General features: G+C 44.8%; 1 protein-coding gene across 1 annotated transcript in view; it reads left to right on the top strand.

Moving 5' to 3' along the window:
• The window catches only part of VIPR1 (vasoactive intestinal peptide receptor 1), a 100,005-nt gene that overhangs the window by 19,644 nt on the left and 59,779 nt on the right, over positions 1 to 20,582 (top strand). Inside the window, exon 2 of the mRNA XM_048313360.1 lies at positions 16,714 to 16,810. Within this exon, the coding sequence (XP_048169317.1) occupies positions 16,714 to 16,810 (97 nt within the window). The remainder of the gene's footprint in view (positions 1 to 16,713; positions 16,811 to 20,582) is intronic.

Here is a 20,582-nt window from a genome sequence, read left to right as displayed (position 1 = left end):
TGTTGGTTCACTTATTTATTTTCACTTCCGATTCCCCCCTTTTAGATTCATGGTTAAACTGGGAAGAAGCTTTTACTCCAAGTTAAACATTTCCTTTGGGAAACCGTGCCTGGCTTGGATCACCATCGTGTCTTTGGTGGCCTGGCCCTTCCTTCCAGGAGAACCATGACCAGTGTGCAGAAAACAACCTGAGATCTGAGCAACCTTGTCTGGTGGAAGGTGTCCCTGCCCATGGCAGGGGCTGCAATGAGATGATTTTAAGGTCCCTTCCAACCATAACCATCCCATGATTCCATGATTTTATAAACAGGACAGCCAGGGGTGGATGGTGAAGGAGGTACCCCATGCTCAAGCTGGCGCTGGTCATCAGGAGGAGGAAGTTTTTTGTCAGGATGCAGAGATCACAGGAGGAAGATGGGTTTTATTACAGAAGCATCATTTGGAGGACAATAAGGATATTTTAATAGTCTCCTACAACATGCTGGTGTTGCTTTCTGGAAGACAGGGATGGCAATTTGGCAGTGGGAATAGGATAATGTCATCCTAATGGCATCGTTCTGGTCGTGTTCCCTGGAAAGGTGCAGAGCATCAGCAGAGCAGAGCACGGAAGAGCAGTGATCAATTCCCTACAACAGTTGTTTACTCAAAACCCAACTTTAATAAACACTCTAATCAGCGCAGGGAAATTTCCTACAGTCCACAGAGAGGACCTGAGAGGGGAACCTCATTGATTTCACAGGGGCATGGTTTTAATGTTATTATGAACAATTTAAGTGCTGGTTGATTAACAGATTTACACTTGGTACAAGTAATAAAACCAGAGAGGAAAAAGGAAAGTGCTGTATATTAAACTCAGCTTTCAGTCAGTAGAACACAGGCAAAGGGGGATCTCCTGTTTGGTATCAGTGTTTGTGGAGATATCTCTGTGTTTATAGAACATATTCCTCTTCATGGGGTGTGGATGGCAGCTTAGGAACGTGGCTGGGTTTTGTCAGTTAATGTTTTTAGAGGATTCTTGGGCTATGTTTGTTGCGTGTCCATGCTTGAAATGTTCCTGCAGTGGATGCTTTCTGTGGGAAATCTGAGATTTCCAGGAATGTGTGATGTGGCTGAGGAAACTCTGCTCAAGGTAAGACTCTGGAGGGAAGAGGGACTGGATTTTTAATTTGTTATTATTTTTATTCTTTAATGAAGCACCTTAATCCTTTAGGATGGGTTTTGTGGTTATTTCCTCTAAGACATTTTGTAACTAGAAATTTGACGGCAGCTCAAGCTGTTGCAGAAGGAGTTTAAAAGCAGTTTTTAATCTGCTAGTGCAATTTCACCCCTACATCCACAGAATCATAGAAATGTTTAGATTGGAGAAGACCTCAAAGATCATGGAGTCCAACCCTTAACCCAGCACTGCCAACTCCACCCCTCAACCATGTCCCAGTCCAGAGCATCTTGAAGCCATGAGATTTATCCTTCTTGGATGGGTAAACTCAGCTGGACTCATTGTCAGCCATCCATTGTGTGGCTTAGCAGGTGTCATCTTATTTCCAATTGCATCCTGAATTAAAATCCCAACAGCCACTGGCTGGGGATTGCAGGAGAAGATCTGACACTGGTTGCTCTTCAAGTACCATGGGGACATGGTTTAGTGGTGGATTTCACAGTGCTGGGTTAATGATTGGACTCAGAGATCTCAGAGGTCTTTTCCAGGTCTTTTCCCTGATTTTAGGATTCTGTGGTGTCAAGGTCTCTTGTTTGACTGGCCCTGTCAGCTGTACAAACCCTGGGGAAAAAGTAAAGCCACAGTGGACAGGGAAGGATTTCCCTGCAGAAGAATCTCCCTGATTACCTCCATTCCTTCAATGCCCAGACTTCCTGATGTTTGAAGACAATACAATCCTTGTGATTAACAAGGGAATTCCCAGGAATGCTGTGAAACTGGGTGGTCCTCAGTGAGGTTCACCCATGTGCGTGTGAGCTGCTGGGCTGCGTGAATGGAGAGGAAGTAAAATGAGGAAATGTTGGTGGTTTTTTTTAAGAAAACCTTTTTTTATCATTTGGTGTTGATTTTGCAGGGCAAGGCTGTATTTTCACCCTTCTGTTTCAACATGAATACATATGCAAATCTATTGGAATGTGTGACGTCACTTCAGGGGCTGGAGGCGATGGAGGGGGATGCCCTTTTCTGGGAGTTTTCCTGCTTTTCCTTAGGGATGATGTTGTTCCTTGCAGTTCATCTTCCCTGGTCAGCTGTGGCTCTGCAGCAAAAAGTTCATCTGGTGCACTGATATTTTAATTGCTGAAAGGTGATTATGTCACTAAGACTTAGATAAAGGACCTGGAAAATTACCCTGGATTTCTGCTCCTGACAGAAGGTTTTGTCCTCCCCAAATTTATGCACTTCTCCATCTGCAAAATCAGAATTTCTCAGAGGTTTTTTTTCCTGTTTTAGTTCATTTTCCACAGACATTGGGCTGAGCTCATAGACAACCGCTTTTACATTTGGCTGCTGACTATATTAGGCTGCAAGTAAGATAAACAATAAACTGGAACCAAACTTTTGTTTTGGTCAAAGGAAAAGAAGCAAATAATCCCTGGCAGACTTTTAACTGGAGCACGTGTTTCTGTGCTGGGCTAAAAACACTTGAAGAAGCTGGAGTCCAGGCAGGGCTAGAAAAATGATAAAAGGTCTGAAAAATGCTGTGAAAAAAAAATTGAAAGAACTGGGGATGTTTATTCTAGAAAATGAAACATTGAGGGACGAATCACAACTTGTCTTTAAGTATTTGATAAAACTTCCACAAACAAAAAGCAGGAGAAAAAAAATCTCCATAACCAGTCTGGGTAGAACCACAAATTTGGTAGGGTAGAACTACACATCTGAGCCTTAAGTTGCAGTCACTGTAATTTAGTGTTTCAAAACATAGATCAAATCTTTTTGATGGTCAGCAGAGAGAAGCCCAGGAGTGGGTTAGGATCTATAAGGACACTGTTGAGTCTCATCGCTGGGGATACTGATAAAGGATGGGACAAAAGGTTATAGAAACCATTACTGGGACATCTTACTTATTAAACAGGGATGTCAGACTCATATGGACTGTTCTAATTTTTGTTGGGTTTTTTCTGATAGCTAAAAGAATAATCTCCAAAATTGCACCTTCTCCCTTTACTCTTGGCAAGCTCAACATCATTTTCATGCAGAATTGGGTCAGCTGAATTTGGAAAGTACCTCTGGAGCTCACCTGTTTGACTCCATGAAGTTTAATTTCACCATCTGCATAGCTCCAACCATCAGTTCCTTCCTTGGACCTGCAGTACAAACAGACCCGAATGATTTGGAAGAGACGCTCCTGAAAGGCTCTTCTGGCCAGTCCTGCCAGGCAGAGTTAAACCATCCCCAAGCAGAGCTTTGCTTCTAATCCTCATTTGTCTCATCAGAGAGTTCAGTCTGTGGAATTTAGGTCTTTTTTCCCCACATTAAATAGATGTCCTTGGGAAGAAATCTTACTGTTTAGGCTCTTGCTGTTTGTGATTGATTACACATTTGCTTTCTCTATCCCTAAGTTTAGCTGGGCTTTTTTAAAATTGGCTTTTTTACAATTATTTTTTATCCTAGTGGGTTATCCAGACCTTTAATCATTCCCACATTGCCATTCTCAGCGGTGAGGCAGGCTGTGCATTGTGCCAGCCACCTGGAAATGAGGTGCAATCCTGCCTATTTCCAAGCCACTGGAAATCTCTGTGACTTAATTTTGTCTTCCAATTTACCTTGCAGGAAGGCTGCCAATGCAAATCTTCATGGTTATTATTTGTGAAGGTGTAGATGAACATTCACTGTGTGAAAGGGGGAGATGTGGCTCCTCTTTGACCTCAAGGTTCTACACAAGGGTGTAGTCAGAAGGTGCTTGAAGAGCAGGTACAAATAATGCAGATTTCTGCACTACAAGGGTTGTGAAACAAAACAAATCACCCAGAAAGATTGTACAATCTCCATGCTTGGAGGTTTTATGGGTAGAGAAATCTGTGGCTGAGCAAGAGTAACATTGGTGTGAGTCCAGCTTCAAGCGGAAGGCTGGACCAGCCTTCCAGAGACCCCTTCCAGCCAACTTTCCTGTTATTCAGTGATTAGATAGCACCAGGTACTGCCTGTGCTGGGGTCACCACGATGCCTCTGTGGCATCCTTTCCTTGGGAGTAATGGGGGTAATCCCTTGGCCAGATTTACTGCAGGAAAGGTTGTTAAAACAATAATGAGAAGGGATAACTCACGCCTGAGAGACTTTGCTGTTATGTTGGATGAACTTCCAGCCGCTCTCCATGGGGAGAATTGGTTAATCAGGCCATGGTTGTGTTTATGGAGGGACAATGGCAGTGTCACCAATACATTTTTAGCATTCTCTGAGCTCAGCCTCTTGTGTCCAGCTGCCCAGAGCACCTGGCTGTCTCACAACTGTGTTGTCAGAGCCACAGATCATTGCTCAAGACCACTGAGAGAGTGTCAGGAGTTTCCTAGCCATATCAGCAAAGATGACCAGTCTTGTTATAGATTTTGGGCAGGGCTGTGATTTTTTCATGCGTGCACAGAGGCACTGAGTGTCAGTGTGAAACCACCCCACCTCAGAAAGGCATTTGGGTGCTGAAATCCTGGTGATCTCACAGGGACACCTGGGAGCCTCCTCCTCTGTTATCCCATGTCACAGTCAGGGTTTGAAAGGCTCACAAGAAGAGGCATGAATAGGTAGGGCTGATTTCTCCCCAGCGGTTTTGCTTTCCTCCCCTCTCTCACCCTTCTGGAAGGTGACTGCTGTGGAACGAGATGTTCCCTGTGTTCCTCATTGATATTCTTGCTGCTCAGCATGCTGCTCCCTGTCTCTCACCTAATTGATTTTGCACACTTGAAGGAGTTTTGGAGAGTCAGCAAAAAATTTTGCCTAAGTTTCATGCTTTCTTCCCCAAAACCAAAGTTGAATTTAGTTGCTATTTTTTTTTGCTTTTTTAATTTTCTTTTTTTCCCCCCCCTTCTCTTTCCAGTCAGGAAATTGTAGCCATGTTACAGGACTGCAGTTTCTGGGGGAGCTCTCAACTGTTATTGCTGTCTTGATTTGATGCAACCACGGGATGCTGGGGTAGAGCCAGGAAAGATCCAACTCTTGATGGAAAGGTGCAAGGCAGGAGGTGGCTGTAAAGGGCTGATTACTCCAAAGGCACCATCAGCATCCTTTAAATTATCCCTCTCTGTCTCTTTTTAAGGCTGTTTGCCCCATCTTTAGTTGTGGGTAGATCTGGATTAGCCACTTTCAGGTGTCTGTTCACACAAGTGATTAAAAAAAAGCACGTTCCACCCCCTGCCATGGGCAGGGACACCTTCCACTATCCCAGGTTGCTCCAAGCCCCATCCAACCTGGCCTGGAACACTTCCAGGGATGAGGAATCCACAGCTTCTCTGGGCAATCTCCTTTAGTTTGCTTTCAGTTTTATTAATCCTTGTATCCATTGTTATGGAAGTCATTCCTTTCAGCATAGAACCAGATTATTTACTGAGGTTAGGAAAGTTTAGATCCACTGACTTTCATCTCCCCCCCCCTAAAAACCCCAAACCAACCAATTACCTTAAAAAAAAACCCCTATAGGTTACATAATTTATATATAGGTTACATAATGCCATTATTTACTTTAATAATCCATATTTCCTATTTTGTCCCCACCTCCATTTGCTGCCACTTCCCATCACTCTTTCCTTCAAGTGGTGTTCAAAAGTCTTGAGTATTTAATTCAGATTAACCCGCTGAGAGCTGTCTGGATTTTTTTCCTCCCTCCTTCCTACATATAAAAAAGCTTTACTTTTGTTGACTTTCAGCCAGATGGTGCCAGTCCCACCATCCCATCCGAGCCCATTTTCCCATCTGAGTGGCTTCCACCTCCTATCACTTTCCATACCCCTGAGCACCTTCACACCCAGTCCTGTTGTTCTCAGTTATTCAAGCTAAATCATTTTCATGTGCAACTATTCCAGTCTGCATTAGTAAAATTATATTTTCACCTCCAGTTCTTTGGAGAAGCCAGTGAACAGAAGCTGGGGTGGGGCTACATGTGAGTTCTCCTTTTTTGGGTGCTATCTTTAGCTTTCTCTTGAATTTCAGCTCTTTGCATAGTAATCTCACTTGGTTTCTTTTCCTGTTGTTCTCTTTTTAGTCCTGTTGCTCAAAGGCATTTTCTGCTCAGCTGAGCTGATCCTGACAGCCAGGCTGAGACTTCTAGCAATGCTCAGAGATTTTCTGCTCCTTCTGCTGCTCTAAACATTGTTTTCTTTCCAAGATCCTCTTCCCAGGTGTCCTGATCAGTGATGTCCATCTCAGGCTTTACCTTCCTAATTGCCTAATCTGTTGTTTTCCTCATACCCAATATTCCTAAAGCGAGATTTGAAGTCCTTCTCTTGCTCTCATGGAACAAGAACCAAACTCCTTTCTTTTCCACTCATTTTTCCACACAAATTCTCCCTTTTTCTGCTGGCTCTTTGCTGGCAGACCAGGGTATTTTGAGGAGAGCATTTCAATATTTCATATCTCTGACTGACGTGGACATCAGCATACACTGGCACATGGAAAGGTCTTTTAGAGACATTCAAATGCTGGCAACAGAGAGTGTGAAGTATCTAGAGGGGGGGTTGTTACTACTTTGTCTATTTTTTTCTATAAGGAAGGAGTTTCTGGAGGCAAAGAGACCTACTTGTCAGTTTTGTTGTGGATTTTTTGTGAGGTTTTTGTGGGTTGGGCTTTTCTTAAGTTTTTTTGAGGTTGGGGGGTGTTTTGGTTGGTTTTATGCAGGGTTTTTTTTTTTATCTTGGGGTTTCTGCCTTCATTTCTCCATCTGTCAAAAGACATTAGAGATACTACCTTTGTAAATCATTCTGAGATCTACAGCCAGTGGCATCACCTGAGAGAGGTCTGGTGGTCCTGTACCACTAAGATTTGGTTTTGCCATCAAAGCACTCAGTTTCTGTGTCATTTGTGCTCTTTTATATTTTCCCTTTTAGCCAGACAAAGCAGAAACATCTTCCCTCTAATCTTTTTCCCCCCCATGTATGCTGTTAGCAGGTAAGGAATGACAAAAGGAAATGCCCGGGGGAATAAAGAAGAATTAATTATCTGCCTGAACATCTGGTTCACCACAAGCTGGTGCCCAGTTTGAGGATGCTGGAAGCTGACTTTATTCAGGGATGGATGGGAAGCAAAGCTCTCACCCAACAGGCAAGCTGGGGTGGTGAATCCCTGCAGGAAGCAAGAGGGTTTGATCCTTGCTTCCTTAAAGCCATTGGAAAACACTTCCCTGGTCAAGCCTCACTATGGCCCATCCCTGGAAGTGTCCAAGGCCAGGCTGGATGAGACATGGAGCAACCTGGAATAGTGGAAGGTGTCCCTGCCCCTGGCAGGGAGTTGGAATGAGATGGTCTTTAAGGTCCCTTCCAACCCAAACCAACCCAAATATTCCATGGTTATGTGTTTAAAACATGGAAAATGGGTTGTTTGAGTTTGGAATGTGGACTTTTCTATCATCTGACACCTCACTGGGATCATCAGTTCCCCCTGGCACTCAGCTGCATGCTCAGAAGTGTCAATGGCTGGGATGCAGCCCTGTCACAGCATCCCTCCATGAGCATCATGATGAGGAGGGTGGTGGGAGCTGACACAAGAATTAGATGTGGCCCTCAGGCTCCTGGGGAGACATCAGTGCTCTCCTCAGGTGGAAGTGCTGCGTGCATGCCTGGTTTAGACAGCATGGGCGAGTGCATGTCATGTCCTATTTGTTACCTTTTCCTCTGTGTTTAAGGCTCTTAAGCTCATGTTACAGCTTGTTCAACCTGGGGCTTTAACTCCCTCTTCAGCCACCAGGATCAGAACCACGTTTTGAACTATTCCCGTGTCTTCACACTGACCCTTCACGCAGGACTGTGCAGGGGGAATGCTGGTAGTTCTGTTTACTGAGTCCAGGAATGTTTGCTCCTCCAGGACTGTTAAATTCCTCCTAAAGTCAGGCTGTTAGGTCCTGATGAGAATGTCCCTCTTCAGCAGCTGCTCAGATGTACAATGTCCTCTATGTCCACTGGCCATTGGGCACAGGAAGGTTATCAAAAATGTCTTAACCCAGAGCTGGCAAACTTAAATGTCATGAGAAGCTTTCCTCTGGGAGATCCCTGGACAATCCGTGTTCTCCAGCATGTTCTGTTCCTCTAAACCAGCTTTATCCATGTGTCCATCCCGTGCTGCCTCAGGTCAGGATCTCTTCACTTGCTCTCTGCGTGGTTTTCCCCATTTTTGTGAATCCCTTTTCTCCACGGCAGCAATGCTCCCTGTGGTTGTCCTAACCTTGCTGCTTCACACATTTTACAAATGACTTGTCCTTTTGTTTCCTTCCTTCCTCAGCCAGAGGAGGAGAGGTGGCCCTGTCCTGATTTTCGTCAGAGAAGCTCTTGAGCTTGGAGTGGCTCCAAGCTACTGGGGCACTCTTGACTCCCTCATTTTTAGGAACAATGACTTTTTCCTTTGTCCCGAGGTTGGGAGCTCATCCCAGCATGTCCTTCTTCCTGGAAGGCACACCTGGATGCTTCAAATCATCTGTGAAGAACCATTCACTAGAGGGCTCTGATAAAAATGCTTTACAAGCCCATGAGTAATATACTCATCCAGAGCCTTGACTGAACCACTTCTGCTCCATTTGAGAGAGGGAACATCCGTTTTTTTCCTGCTGTCTGAATGAACCAAACTCATCTTGTGCCAGCATCTTTGTATTTTTGTGCTCCCCTTTGCAGGGAAGCAGCCCTTGGAGAGTGAATTCTTTGAAATGAGACATGTTTATGGATTGTTCCAGGAATATACCTGGATTTTCACGGAAAGCTCTGAATAGTGGCACAAACAAGCCCTGTTAGGGCCACTTTCTTAGAATGGAAGTGATGTATGAATAGTGAAATCATCCTGGAATTTCACTTAGGTTGGTTTGATAAAAGATGTGGAAGGAATTGATAGCCAAGAAGGTTAAAACTTTATCCCAAACTGTGTTATAGAAGGGCACTGTGGTGGCTGCTGGATAACATAATCCCAAAGGAAGGATTATTTTATGCATTCCTTTTTTCTTATTTTCTCTTTCTTGTTTCTTTACCTCCTCCTGGTTGCTCTTTGGGATGTGATACCAACACTAAACCTCCCACTATCCCAGGTTGCTCCAAGCCCCATCCAACCTGGCCTTGAACACTTCCAGGGATCCAGGGGCAGCCACAAATTCCCTGGGCAACCTGTGCCAGGGCCTCACCAGTGAATAATTTCCTTCCTAATATCCAATCTGAACCTGCTCTCTTTCAGTTTAAAGCTGTTGTGTAATACTTCTCTTTGCTGTTCTTCCCTGAGCGCATGGAAAAAAAAGCAGTGAGAAGCTGTGGACAGGAATTGCCTCCTCTCCAAACAGCCCCAGAGCTCCAGGTGAAGCTGGTGCTTATTCCAGCTCTGAGGGTTTCCAGCAGGAATGCAGGGTGAGCCTGGTGTCTGTCACTCCAGCCCTTCCTCTCCTGGTAACCCTGGGCTCACACTGGATTTCTAGACACTCTCAGGCCTTTCAGTTCCCCTAAAAGTTAACAGGAGCTGCCCATGTTGGTAACCAAAACTGTTGTTCCTCAAACCAAAGCACCACAGCTTTTCTGAGAACTGGAGAACACCCAGTTTGCTCTTTCCAGCTCCCTGGGTATAAATAACACCCAATATCCAGCCTTGCAGGAGGCCTGCGGGGTCCTGCTTTGAGAAGGTTTTGTGTTTGTGAGGTGTGTACACAAATCCCAGGCGGTGGAGGTCTGGCTCACTTAACTTTAGATATTGGCAGAGTAGGCATCCACCCCTCAGCCAGCTGCCTCAGGGTCCCTGGATGGAGCAGAAGAGCGCAAATTCCCTTTTGCCTGTTTTAGACAGTTCTTTCAGTTTGGAGTGGCTCGTGCCCTGAAAGTTCCTGCTTCTCTCTTCAGGTGAGGAGGGACAATCAATGTGAAGACAGATGTAGATGTTTACATTACAGACTCATAATTTTTGCCCATGGATCCCCAAATCCTGTTCTTGAGCCCTGGGGGTCAGGCAGGTCGGGATCTGCATTTCCTTTGTATTTCTGCTGTTCCTGTCATTGACTGAGCAGATGCTTTGCAGTTGAATTTCATTCAGAAGGTTTAAATAGTTAAGTAGGTAAATTTTGGAACAGTCTTTATTAAAAAGAACAGACTTCCCTCAACCAGGTTTCTTAGACCCGAGGGAAAAGGAAATTAAAAGCAGTCGATGATCAGCAGCTCAGGGAAAACTGCAAGGTACTTTGCTGCCCTCCAATTTCTAGAGAAGTCAGGTAGAGGGGTCCACTTCTTTCTCTCCTTTCCTGTCCCTGTCCCCATTCCTTTTGGGACAATCACCGTTGTTCCTCTCTTGTTTTGCCTCAGCCATATGAGGGATATTGTGGCACTTTGCTCTGTATCCTGTAATTGCAGATCTAAGCACCGCTGATCTCAGTGTTGCAGCATGCCTCCATTCCTGCAACAGCCTGGATTCAGATCCTCGGTCTGAGCTTCCTGGAGAGGAAATTCACCCCTGGCTACTCCAGCTGATAATTTAGAGCAAGGATCAGAACGTGCTTACCCAGCCATCAGAGCAGTCTCCTACTCACTTGTGAGAATTCACTTAGGTGCTGCCTCTTTTAATTGTTGTGTGTCATGACTCCAATTCCAGGGTGTCGCTTCTTCCTTAAAACCCTAATTCAGCTCTGTTTTGCAGCAGAGACGTTTTCAAGCTTGTCCCTAAGGAGTTAAGGAGCAGCTTAACAGCTGCTCAGCTTCCCTTTCCCTCCGGCTCTCCAAGCCCTTTGCAAAACACTCTTTTTCCTTGATCTCCCAACAGCTCCCACAGAAATGGGACAATCAGACTAAAAGGGGGCTCCGAGCCTCCAAGCTGCTGGATTGATTTGGCCAAGTTGCCTTTGTTTGACAGGGCCTGCTTGGATGAGCTGGGAAAAGACATCTGCTTTCCTTGTCAAATGATGGATCTGTCATTGGCAGGATTCTGTTTGGCAGGAGCAGAAAGTGGAGTGGTTGGAACAGCTAAGTGGGAGTCAGGAGAGTTGGGCATTTGCCTGGACCTCTTTTATTTGGAAAAGTCTCCCAAGGACACATGCTGCTACAAGTGATCCCAGAGTCCCTCACTTGTGGTTGGTCGCAGAGAATTTATTCACATCATGAGAGAAGTCACTGGAGAATATAACTTTTCTCTGTTTAAAAATCACTGGGTTTGCAAATCCTCCTGTATTGATCCTACAGAGGGCACACAGGAGGTCTGGGGAGTTTTAAACTCTGATTTATCTTCCATTCTATGTCCATATTATTGGTATTTAAAATTTACATCCCCTCATTGTCACATCTGTAACATAGTTTTGGAATCTTACACAAAGGTCCTTCAGAAGAGCAAATAATTATAATACTTCATAAATACTCCCTTTTTTATTATTTTTTCCCCCCAGATCACAAGAGCTTTTGCAGCTTTTGACAGCCTTGTTGTTGGAAATTGTGTCACCCATCACAATAGATATGAAACCTGAGCTGGTGTCTTCTTTTGCTGATTCTTGTCTTTTTACACAGTATTTTTTGGCCCACTCAAGAAGCTTTTTAGGAAAAAAGTTGTATTTTCCTGAGGATGTTTAAAAGGAAGAAACAGAAAAGAATCTGAAAATCTAGTTTTAAGACAGAGCTGAATGAAGTTGTGGAAGAAATCAAAGCCAGGGTTGTTGTGCGAGAAGTTCCTTCAGTCCTGTGTTCCTACAAATAATAAATATTACTGAGAGCCAGAGGGAGGTCGTATTTCTGATGCTTGAAATAAGACCTGACTGCTAAAACCTTTCATTTCCTCTGTGGTTCACATGAGAAAGGGTTGAGAAACTTCATCTCCACCTTGAGCAGTGGCTAAAGTCAAGTTACAGAAGCTCTAGGAAGGCACCTTGCTCTTGTCTTATTGCATCCCTATTTTCACAGAAGCTGTGCGAAGGTGGGGAGTGAGAAATGGTCACTCAGAGAACCACAAGTGAACCCATGTCCACTTCCACTGAGCTGACCAGAAATGGGTGAGGGATGGGATTTCATCATCTGAAGACTTTGCAGTTCTACTCCTCCTTTGACTCCAAATCCTGTTATCACTGTAGTCACCCCTGTCCCCATCTCTGGAGTCTCCATGCAGTGAGCTCCAGGTGAGCCAGGAACACTCTGGGATCAGGACAAAGGGATGTTTCGAGGCTCACATCCCTCCTTCTGTGTCCTGCTGTGAATCCCACCTGTCTCTGATGAGCTGCCACGTGTCCCATGGATATTCTGGCCCTGCTGATGGCAGACAGCAGAGATGAGACTAAACATTTCTGCAGCTCCTTCAGTCCGTGACAACTCTTGGAATTGTATTTAATTAAAGAGTGTACACAAAGGCTTTATTTGCAGCAGCAGACTGCACAGTAATCCCCTAACAATTCCTGGGATCAATCAGGAAGGAAAAGTCTCGTTAACAAAGACTTTGGTTACAACTCCTTGTTATGTGAGAGTAGCTGCAGAACTCAGAGCTGCAAGAAATCACATCCAGCAAAACATTCCCTTCATCTTTCTGCTCAGGGATCAGAGTGTGAGTGGGAAAACCCGTGACAAACTCACCACACCTCTACATGGTGTTTTGGGCATGCCAGGAGGGATTAGTGAGGGGTGGTTATCATGTTTCAGCTTCACCCATAATGGATATTCTCAAGAAACTGGATTATAGTTTGTTGTCTGATGTTACCATGAGCTAACCAGAGCTTGTCATGCTTTTTGCTTTATATTTACTTTTTGGATGGGAAATGGGAATTCAAGTGCTCCTCAGCCCTTTGTCTGCGTGGCCAGTTGCCCACTGCAGTGGAAGAGGCCAAAGCCCCAAATCTCTGCCTTTTCCATCGAAAAAAACCTGACCAAAACAACAGAACATAGCAAAAAAACCCCTAGAATGGAGAAGCAATAAAGTGAGTTTGTACACAGCTGTCAATAAAATCTCATTCAACTTTTCTAGCAGGAATAGACCAAGGAAAGATAATTATTTAGCCCCTCATCCAGGGAATCTCCCCTTTGACAGGCAGGACTTGCAGCTCTTGAGGGCTCTTTCCAGCCATGAACATTTTGTCACCTGGGAGGTGAATTAAGGCAGCTGAACTTGTTCCCTTGCCCACCAGATACCCTGTTGAGCCCCCAACACAAGAAAGACACACTTTCTGTTTCCTGGTGATGCCCAAAACTGTGGTATTTTTGGATTATTTGTATTCCACCTGCCTTGTTTAACCTGTATCAGTGACAGCTGCGACATGTGAGGGTTATTGCTGTTATCACTGAGGAGGTTGAAGGAGGGCTGCTGTCATCGAGTTGTTTATTTACTTCTTTAGTTAATGTGCAAAGTGAGCCACAAACTCAAAGTCCTCCAGTGTGAATCTGTTTGTTGACCTTGATTGAGTGAAAGGTCTGTGGATGTTAAATCCATACATCACTGACCTTCTCCAGCTAAGTGCTGGATATTTAGGTTTGAACCCATCCAACTACAGGCAGTGAAGTGGGATGAAAACCTTCAGAGCTGGTGTTTGCTTGCTCCCTGTGGACTGGAAGGAATGGCAAAAAATCAGGTCAGACTAAACACAGAGCTCTGACTCAGCTAAAATTGAGGATGATGTGTCCCACTGACAGAGGAGCTGAGATACATCCCACTCCTTGTTTATGGAATCATAAAATCATTAAGGTTGGAAAAGATCTCCAAGGTCATCAAGAGGAGTCATTACTCCAGCACTGCCAAGGCCACCACTAACCCATGTCCCCAAGTGCCACATCTACATGGCTGCTAAGAGCCTCCAGAGGAAGGTGACTCAACCACGGCCCTGGGCAGCCTGTGCCAGTGTTAACCCTTTCCGTGAAGAAATTTTCCTTAATATCCAAACTAAACCTTCACCGGTGCACCTTGAGGCAATTTCCTCTCCTCCTGTCCCTGTTCCCTGCGAGCAGAGCCACACCTGGTGGCCCCCTCCTGTCAGGGAGTTGTGCAGAGCCACAAGGTGCCCCCTGAGCCTCCTTTGCTCCAGGATCAGCCCCTTTCCCAACTCCCCCAGCTGCTCCTGGGGCTCCAGCCCCTTCCCAGCTCCGTTCCCTTCTCTGGACACGCTCCAGCTCCTCAATGTCCTTCTTGTAGTGAGGACCCCAAAACTGACACCAGGATTCGAGGTGTGGCTTCACCAGTGCCCAGCACAGGGGACAATCCCCACCCTGGTCCTGCTGGACACCCTGTTCCTGGTCCAGTCCAGGTGCCATCGCCCTTCCTGCCCACCTGGGCATATCTGGGCTCATGTTCAGCTTCCCTCACCAGCACCCTCAAGTCCTTTTCCAACCTCTGTGCCCCCAGCCTGGAACCCTGCTTGGGGTTGTTGTGAGCACCCACCTTCCCTAAAAGCTCACAAGAAGTCAGCACCAGCACTACAAAATCCAAGATCACCTGGATTTTGTTATTTTAGCGACTGGACACTCTTTTTTCAGTGTTCTGCCTAACATAGATATATTTCCTCCTAGACTGTATGGGGAAAAAAAAAAAAGATGAGATTTTAAAAAATTATATGTATAATCAAGTTTACCTGAGCCTGTCACAAGCCCACTTTTCAAAACAGAGCCTCATTTGTTTTGTTAAGATGAGAAAACCAGTTACTCAAAAGTAAATATTGGGCCATTGAGGTGAATATGCAATCAACCAATTGAGGCATGAGATATCAGTGAAGGGAAGAAGTGGCAGTGAAGTACTTCCTAATGGGCTTGGTATAAAATCTGCTGCCTAAAAAAAATTAAGATTAATAGTAAAAAAAAAAAAAAATTAATATTGTAGAATACAGAGTACTTTGCCAGCCCTGATCAAAGTTAAAGTCATAGGAATTAATTTATAAAGTGAAAACCAGGGGTATTTATAGATGTGAGATGAATTTGGCAATGGTTTAAGTCCAGAGAGTTAAAACTCCCCTTTGAAAAAGTCAGAATGTTTTGAAAACATTTCAGTCTTTATTTTTCCAGCAAGTGTTCTGCAAATCTCTCACGCTTCCCCTCATGCTTTTTTAAGGTTAAAATAAAATGGCAAGAAGCACTGTAAATCAAAACAAAATGAATCTATGGTATTTCAGATGAGCCAAGATGAAATTTCCAAAGATCTGTTTCCCTTTGGGAAAAAGAAATATTTGAGAACGAAGACAACTCCAAATGAATCCCCTTCTTCTTGTGTTTGTTTTTTTATTTATTTTTAATTTGACAAGAAAACCACACAATTAATTGTTTATACACTGCTAGTCAAGGCCCATTCCCAACCTAAAGGAAATTAAAATCTGAACCAGGCATGGCATGAAACAGGGAAGAGAGCAGGGTAGGTTAATAGGAAATGGTGAGATAAATTTAGTGTGCTAAGTTATTTTATAATTTTAACCCAAATTTACATCAAACAATTGTTCTTCAGAGGATTTCTGGATTTTTTGTCTTAAAACCTTGACTGGCAAATATGTGAACAGAGCAGTAACTCACACATTTTGAAATGAGACAGGAAATGATCTTTTTTTAAAAAAAATTATTTTCTCTGCCTATTTCTGATGAATATATATGATTATCCCAAAACTCAGGAGTGAACAGTGAATCAATCCCTTCTTACAGGCAGAGGTTTCTCCTGTGTGCTCATGATCTGTTCCTGAAGTTCACCCTGCCGATGTTCTCTCCCTCATCACATTTGACAGTGACAGTATAAACTCAAGCCAAATACTTCTGCTCCCTTTCCCCTCTCTCCACCTCTTTGATGTTGGGTTTCTGAGAAGTTTTCTCCCTGTTGAATGCCCTTTCCAAACCCTTTAAAAGAGATGGGGCTTGGAGCAGCCTCAGTTTCTGGTCATAGCAATGGTCAAGGTGTCACCTCCAAGCTGAGAGCGTGTTGGTGACAAGGGGACACTGAGATAACTGTGAGCTCCCAGTTCCTTTTTTTGGAGTAAAAATCACTATTTCCACGTTTTATGATTGATGCAATTCATTAATTCCACATTATGAGGAGTCCATGATTAATTGGAAAAAAACCTGAACATTTTGTGGCCACTGTTGTATTACAAACACAATTCGATTAGGGCTGACTGAGGAGAAGCCACTTGAGGAGAAAGTCTTGTCACTGGGAATTTCCTGCTTTTTAGCTCCTTGATCTCCTAATCTTCATCAGAGATTCTGTTCTTATTTGATTTGGGGTTTTGTTGTGCTTTAAATTAGCATGAGAGCCAGGAGATGGGGAATAAACCATGAAGCACAGATCCCACAGCTCCTGGCATGAATATTAAAGCTGCCGTCTTCCTGCCCTACATAGCTGGTGCTGTTGGTTAGCCAGGCAGGGTTTCAGGAGCATCAAGCAGCAGATTTGCTCCTGATCATCAGAAAAAAAAAATAGGTTGTGGGGTTTTTTTCCTAAGGAAATGGAGGGAAATGCTGATTTTTCAGCAGGCTCTGAGTTTCTCTCCTTTCTCTCGAGGGAACATAAAATAAGGCTGAGTGCACATCTGTGCAGTGGTCCTGGAGAGCTCCATCTCACTCCACGAGGCCATGAAGCCACAGGAATGCCTCTCTGAGGGTGGCCTTTGCTCACTGTCTCCTTCTGTGCCCTCCCTGCAGGCATCCAGCACCCGGCCGGAATGCAGCATCATGCAGGAGATCGAGGAGGAGCGCAGCCAGTGCTTGGCAGAGCTGACCTGGGACAACCAGACCTCAGGTATGGCAACGCTCAGTCCCTCCCTGGCCAGCAAACCCACAACTCCCAGCCACATCTGCCTTGTCCTGGCCATTTCCCAGCCCTTTTGCTGCTGGCCAGGGCCTCCTCCAGCTGACGCTCTTCACAAGGGAGAGGAATAGGTGCTTCCAGAGTACAGTTCAGTCAACCAAGAGTTCCAGCAGCTCTCCGGGGTTCCCTTGCAGCCTCCCAGCTGGGAAAGCCTAACTGAGGTGTCTCAGTGGGTTTAAACTCAGTTGTCCACCTCTCTGAAGTGGAATTTTTCCAATTTTTCCCTGGGAACTCAAAGCCTGAAGTTCTCCCAGGGCTTGGATCGCTCCAAGGGAAGTCATTGTGACCATCTCCTTTGAGTGAACTGCCCTCCCTTCCCTATGCCAAAATTGCTCCTGTCCTGGTGGTGAAGCAGAGGGTGCTCCAAGGCTGTGAAGTATCTCTGGAGCTGGGACAGGCAGCCGAGATCCTCTCCTTGTTCATGGAGTGCTCACCACACTGAGAAATCCCCCTGGAAGGAAGTGGCCTTAAGCCACTCCCTCCTTCAATAATCAGGAAAGGAATAAGATTTTGGTGCTGCCCCATCCCATCCCATCCCATCCCATCCCATCTCACCCTGTCCTGCAGCAGAGCTGCAAAACCCCAAGTAAAAGCATCCAGTTGGATCTCTCGCCCTCCAAATGCCTCTCTCCAGTTACCAGTCCCATCTCTGAAAGTAAAAGGCGTGTAGGGACCCACATTAGACTGCCAGGACCCAAAAAGAAGGGACCATTTTGCTGAGGAAAGGGATGGGAAAATGCATATCCTGCTTGAGATTTGCACCCCTCCTCCTTAAAGAGGGAGAAGTGGAAGAGAAAAGTCTCCATTGGCAATGTTAGAACAGAATCCTGGGACAAGCTGGTCCCAGGAGGAGCTTCACTGGATGCCAGGAAGGCTTTTGGCCCCTGCTTTTATCTACTAAGGGATGGTTTTCCTTGATTTGGATGCTGTTTCAAGTGCCCCTGTACAGTTAAATGGAGACGTTTGAAGAAATGTTCTTCTGCAATCCAGCAAGGGGAGAACTCAGGGTTGATAAAAACATTCATCTGAAAGCCAGCTAAATGCTTCACTTTGTTTTCATGGATATTTAAAGAAATTCAATTAAATACAGTACATTACAAGGAGAAGAAGAAATAGTTGAAGCGAAAATAGTTTTCCTGCTTTTCCAAAATTATTTTTCTCATTGGGAAGTTTAATTGAGAACAGCTTTTTCTTCTCTCTAACAGCAGAATTAAACCAATGAAAGTATTTTTCCCAATTCTGAAATAAAGACATGCAGCCATGTTGCAAGTCATTAACAACCAAGCATTAGCAAGTATATAGAAATCCTTCGGAGGGTTTTTTCCCTGATGGAATGCTGAAATATTGGGCTGGGATAAATCTACATTTTCACCAGCCACTACTCACAAATTGGACTGATTCAGAAATTGTAGTTTTGAGCACAGGAAAATGGTTTTGTCCATGGAGACAGTAGTGGAACTGGAGTGATAGGACAAGTGGGAATGGCTTCAAACTGAAAGAGAGTGGTTTAGATTGGATATGGGGAAGAAATCCTTCCCTGTGAGGGTGGTGAGGCCCTGGCACAGGGTGCCCAGAGAAGCTGTGGCTGCCCCTGGATCCCTGGAAGTGTCCAAGGCCAGGCTGGATGGGGCTTGGAGCAACCTGGGATAGTGGAAGGTGTCCCTGCCCATGGCAGGAGTTGGAAGGAGATGATTTTAAGGTCCCTTCCTTTGTGGAAAGCAGTTGGTATCCATTTACCCCAAAATATCAGCAGGTTTTTAGGAGCTCAATACCTGATTTTATTATCCAGACACTCACTGCCCCCCCCCGGAACCAACATAAAAACCCGAATCTCTGAATCTCTTAAATGGGTGGCTGTGGGTGGATCAGTGTATGGAGAACTCTGTTTTGAAATTGGTGTGGACAGGTAATTTCCAAGTGCCTACACAGAGTGTGCTTTCCCTTTAGGGGAGTGTTCACAGCATGTGAGCACAAGGAGGTCAAAGAAGATGTTTTTCTGGAGTGGGGCTCTGTAATTCAATAAATAAAGCTGAGCTGTAAAATCAAACTTTGAACTTCGACGGTTGGGGGTGAGGGGGAAGTTTGTGGAGAAATCTCATGAAGGTGATGATATGAAGGTGATGACTGTTTCATCTGAGTGTTGCTGGAAAGAAAAAGCCTAGTAAAACTCTTAGGAAAAATGTAATCTTAACCCAGTTCCATCTCCCCAACAGGAGGGTGAAAAGAAATTGAGTCTCCTTGAGATCTGCAGTGTAAAACTTTGATTTATGGCCAGGTACTTGTGCTGCCTTCTGCACTTTCCACGCCTTTTCAGCAAAAAGAAAATCACTTGAGGTTTAACGAGTGATTCATTATCCTTTCTTATTAAATGAGTGGAAATAAACACAGTGTTTCGGTACATTCTGGAAAGAAAGCTTTTGTTTGGGAGCCATTATCAATTGTATTGATCATAGGGGCTTCATCACAGCTGTAATTTGATGTGTCAGACAGATTAGTCACTTGTTAAGAGCACTTGGTGGTGCTGAGGTTGATCACTGGCTCGGGATAAGCCCGTAGATTTGCACTGATAAACAATGAAGTCCTTCTAAACCCTCTTTTGTCCTCAAACACCCCCCCTTCCTCACAGGGGCTGTACATGCATGAAATCCAAGTTTTCTTTTCAGATCTTCCATCCCTGGAAGTGTCCAAGGCCAGGTTGGGCACAGCATGGAGCAACCTGGGATAGTGGGAGGTGTCCTTGCCCACGGCAGGGGGTTTGAAGGAGATGATCCATGTGAATCTCTCTATTCCCTGTTAGGAGTGTGATTCAGTACCTGTGGAGTTACGCATATTTGAGGAAATTTGACAATGGGATTTGACAATTTTAAAGGTCTCTTCCAACCCTGGTGATTCTGTGATTCTACAGCCAAGGGGTCACTAAATATTGCCGACCTCTGATGAGGAGAAGTTCGTTTTTCAGCACAGGAAAGACTGCAGAGGATGCAGTGAGGGAGAAACCCACAAGGAAAGCCGTTTAAGCTGGCAGTGTCTACAGAGGAGAACCAAACAGCTGTGAGAGCAAAGTCTGGGCTTTTCAGGAAGTTTATAACCATCAGAGGACACCCAACAGCCTCTCTGCAGGTCTGCAGGAAGGGGAATTTTATGGACTTCGTGGCAGAGCTTGCCCAGTTTCTGGAAGGGTGTGTGGGATGCAGGTGTGTTGCAGCACAGGGCTGGATTTCATGAGCAGGACTGGCCTGGCACTCCTCTGCCCTGGTGTTTTTTAACTCCATGCTGGAATAACTTGCAAAGACATTAAATGACACATGTGATTCAACACAGGAGTGGATTCTTTGCCATTAAAATCAAGGATAGGTAGGCTGAGACCAGTTTTACATGAGCAAATAGCCATGGCATGGGAATGACTTTTGGTGAGGGATTTTCACTTGGTTTTGGGTATCTCTGGTGTGTTCTGGCCAGGTGTAGGCATCTCTTTCAGGATGTGATGAATCCCGTTCAGATTGTCTTACCTGATGTCAAAATACTTAAAATTAGGGGAATCTTAGTGAGCAGCTCAGGTGTGTAGGAAAAACCACATTTCACAGATGATCTCTGTCCTGGTGTTCACTAGCCAGAGGGGACTTGGCCAGATGATGTGAAATCATGGCAGGGGGGTTGGACAAGATGATCATTAAAGGTCCCTTTCAACCAGACTATCCCATGA

This window comes from Corvus hawaiiensis, chromosome 1 (genome assembly GCF_020740725.1).
Source record: "Corvus hawaiiensis isolate bCorHaw1 chromosome 1, bCorHaw1.pri.cur, whole genome shotgun sequence".
Classification (NCBI taxonomy): Eukaryota; Metazoa; Chordata; class Aves; order Passeriformes; family Corvidae; genus Corvus; species Corvus hawaiiensis.
This window is presented reverse-complemented; position numbering and strand designations above follow the sequence as displayed.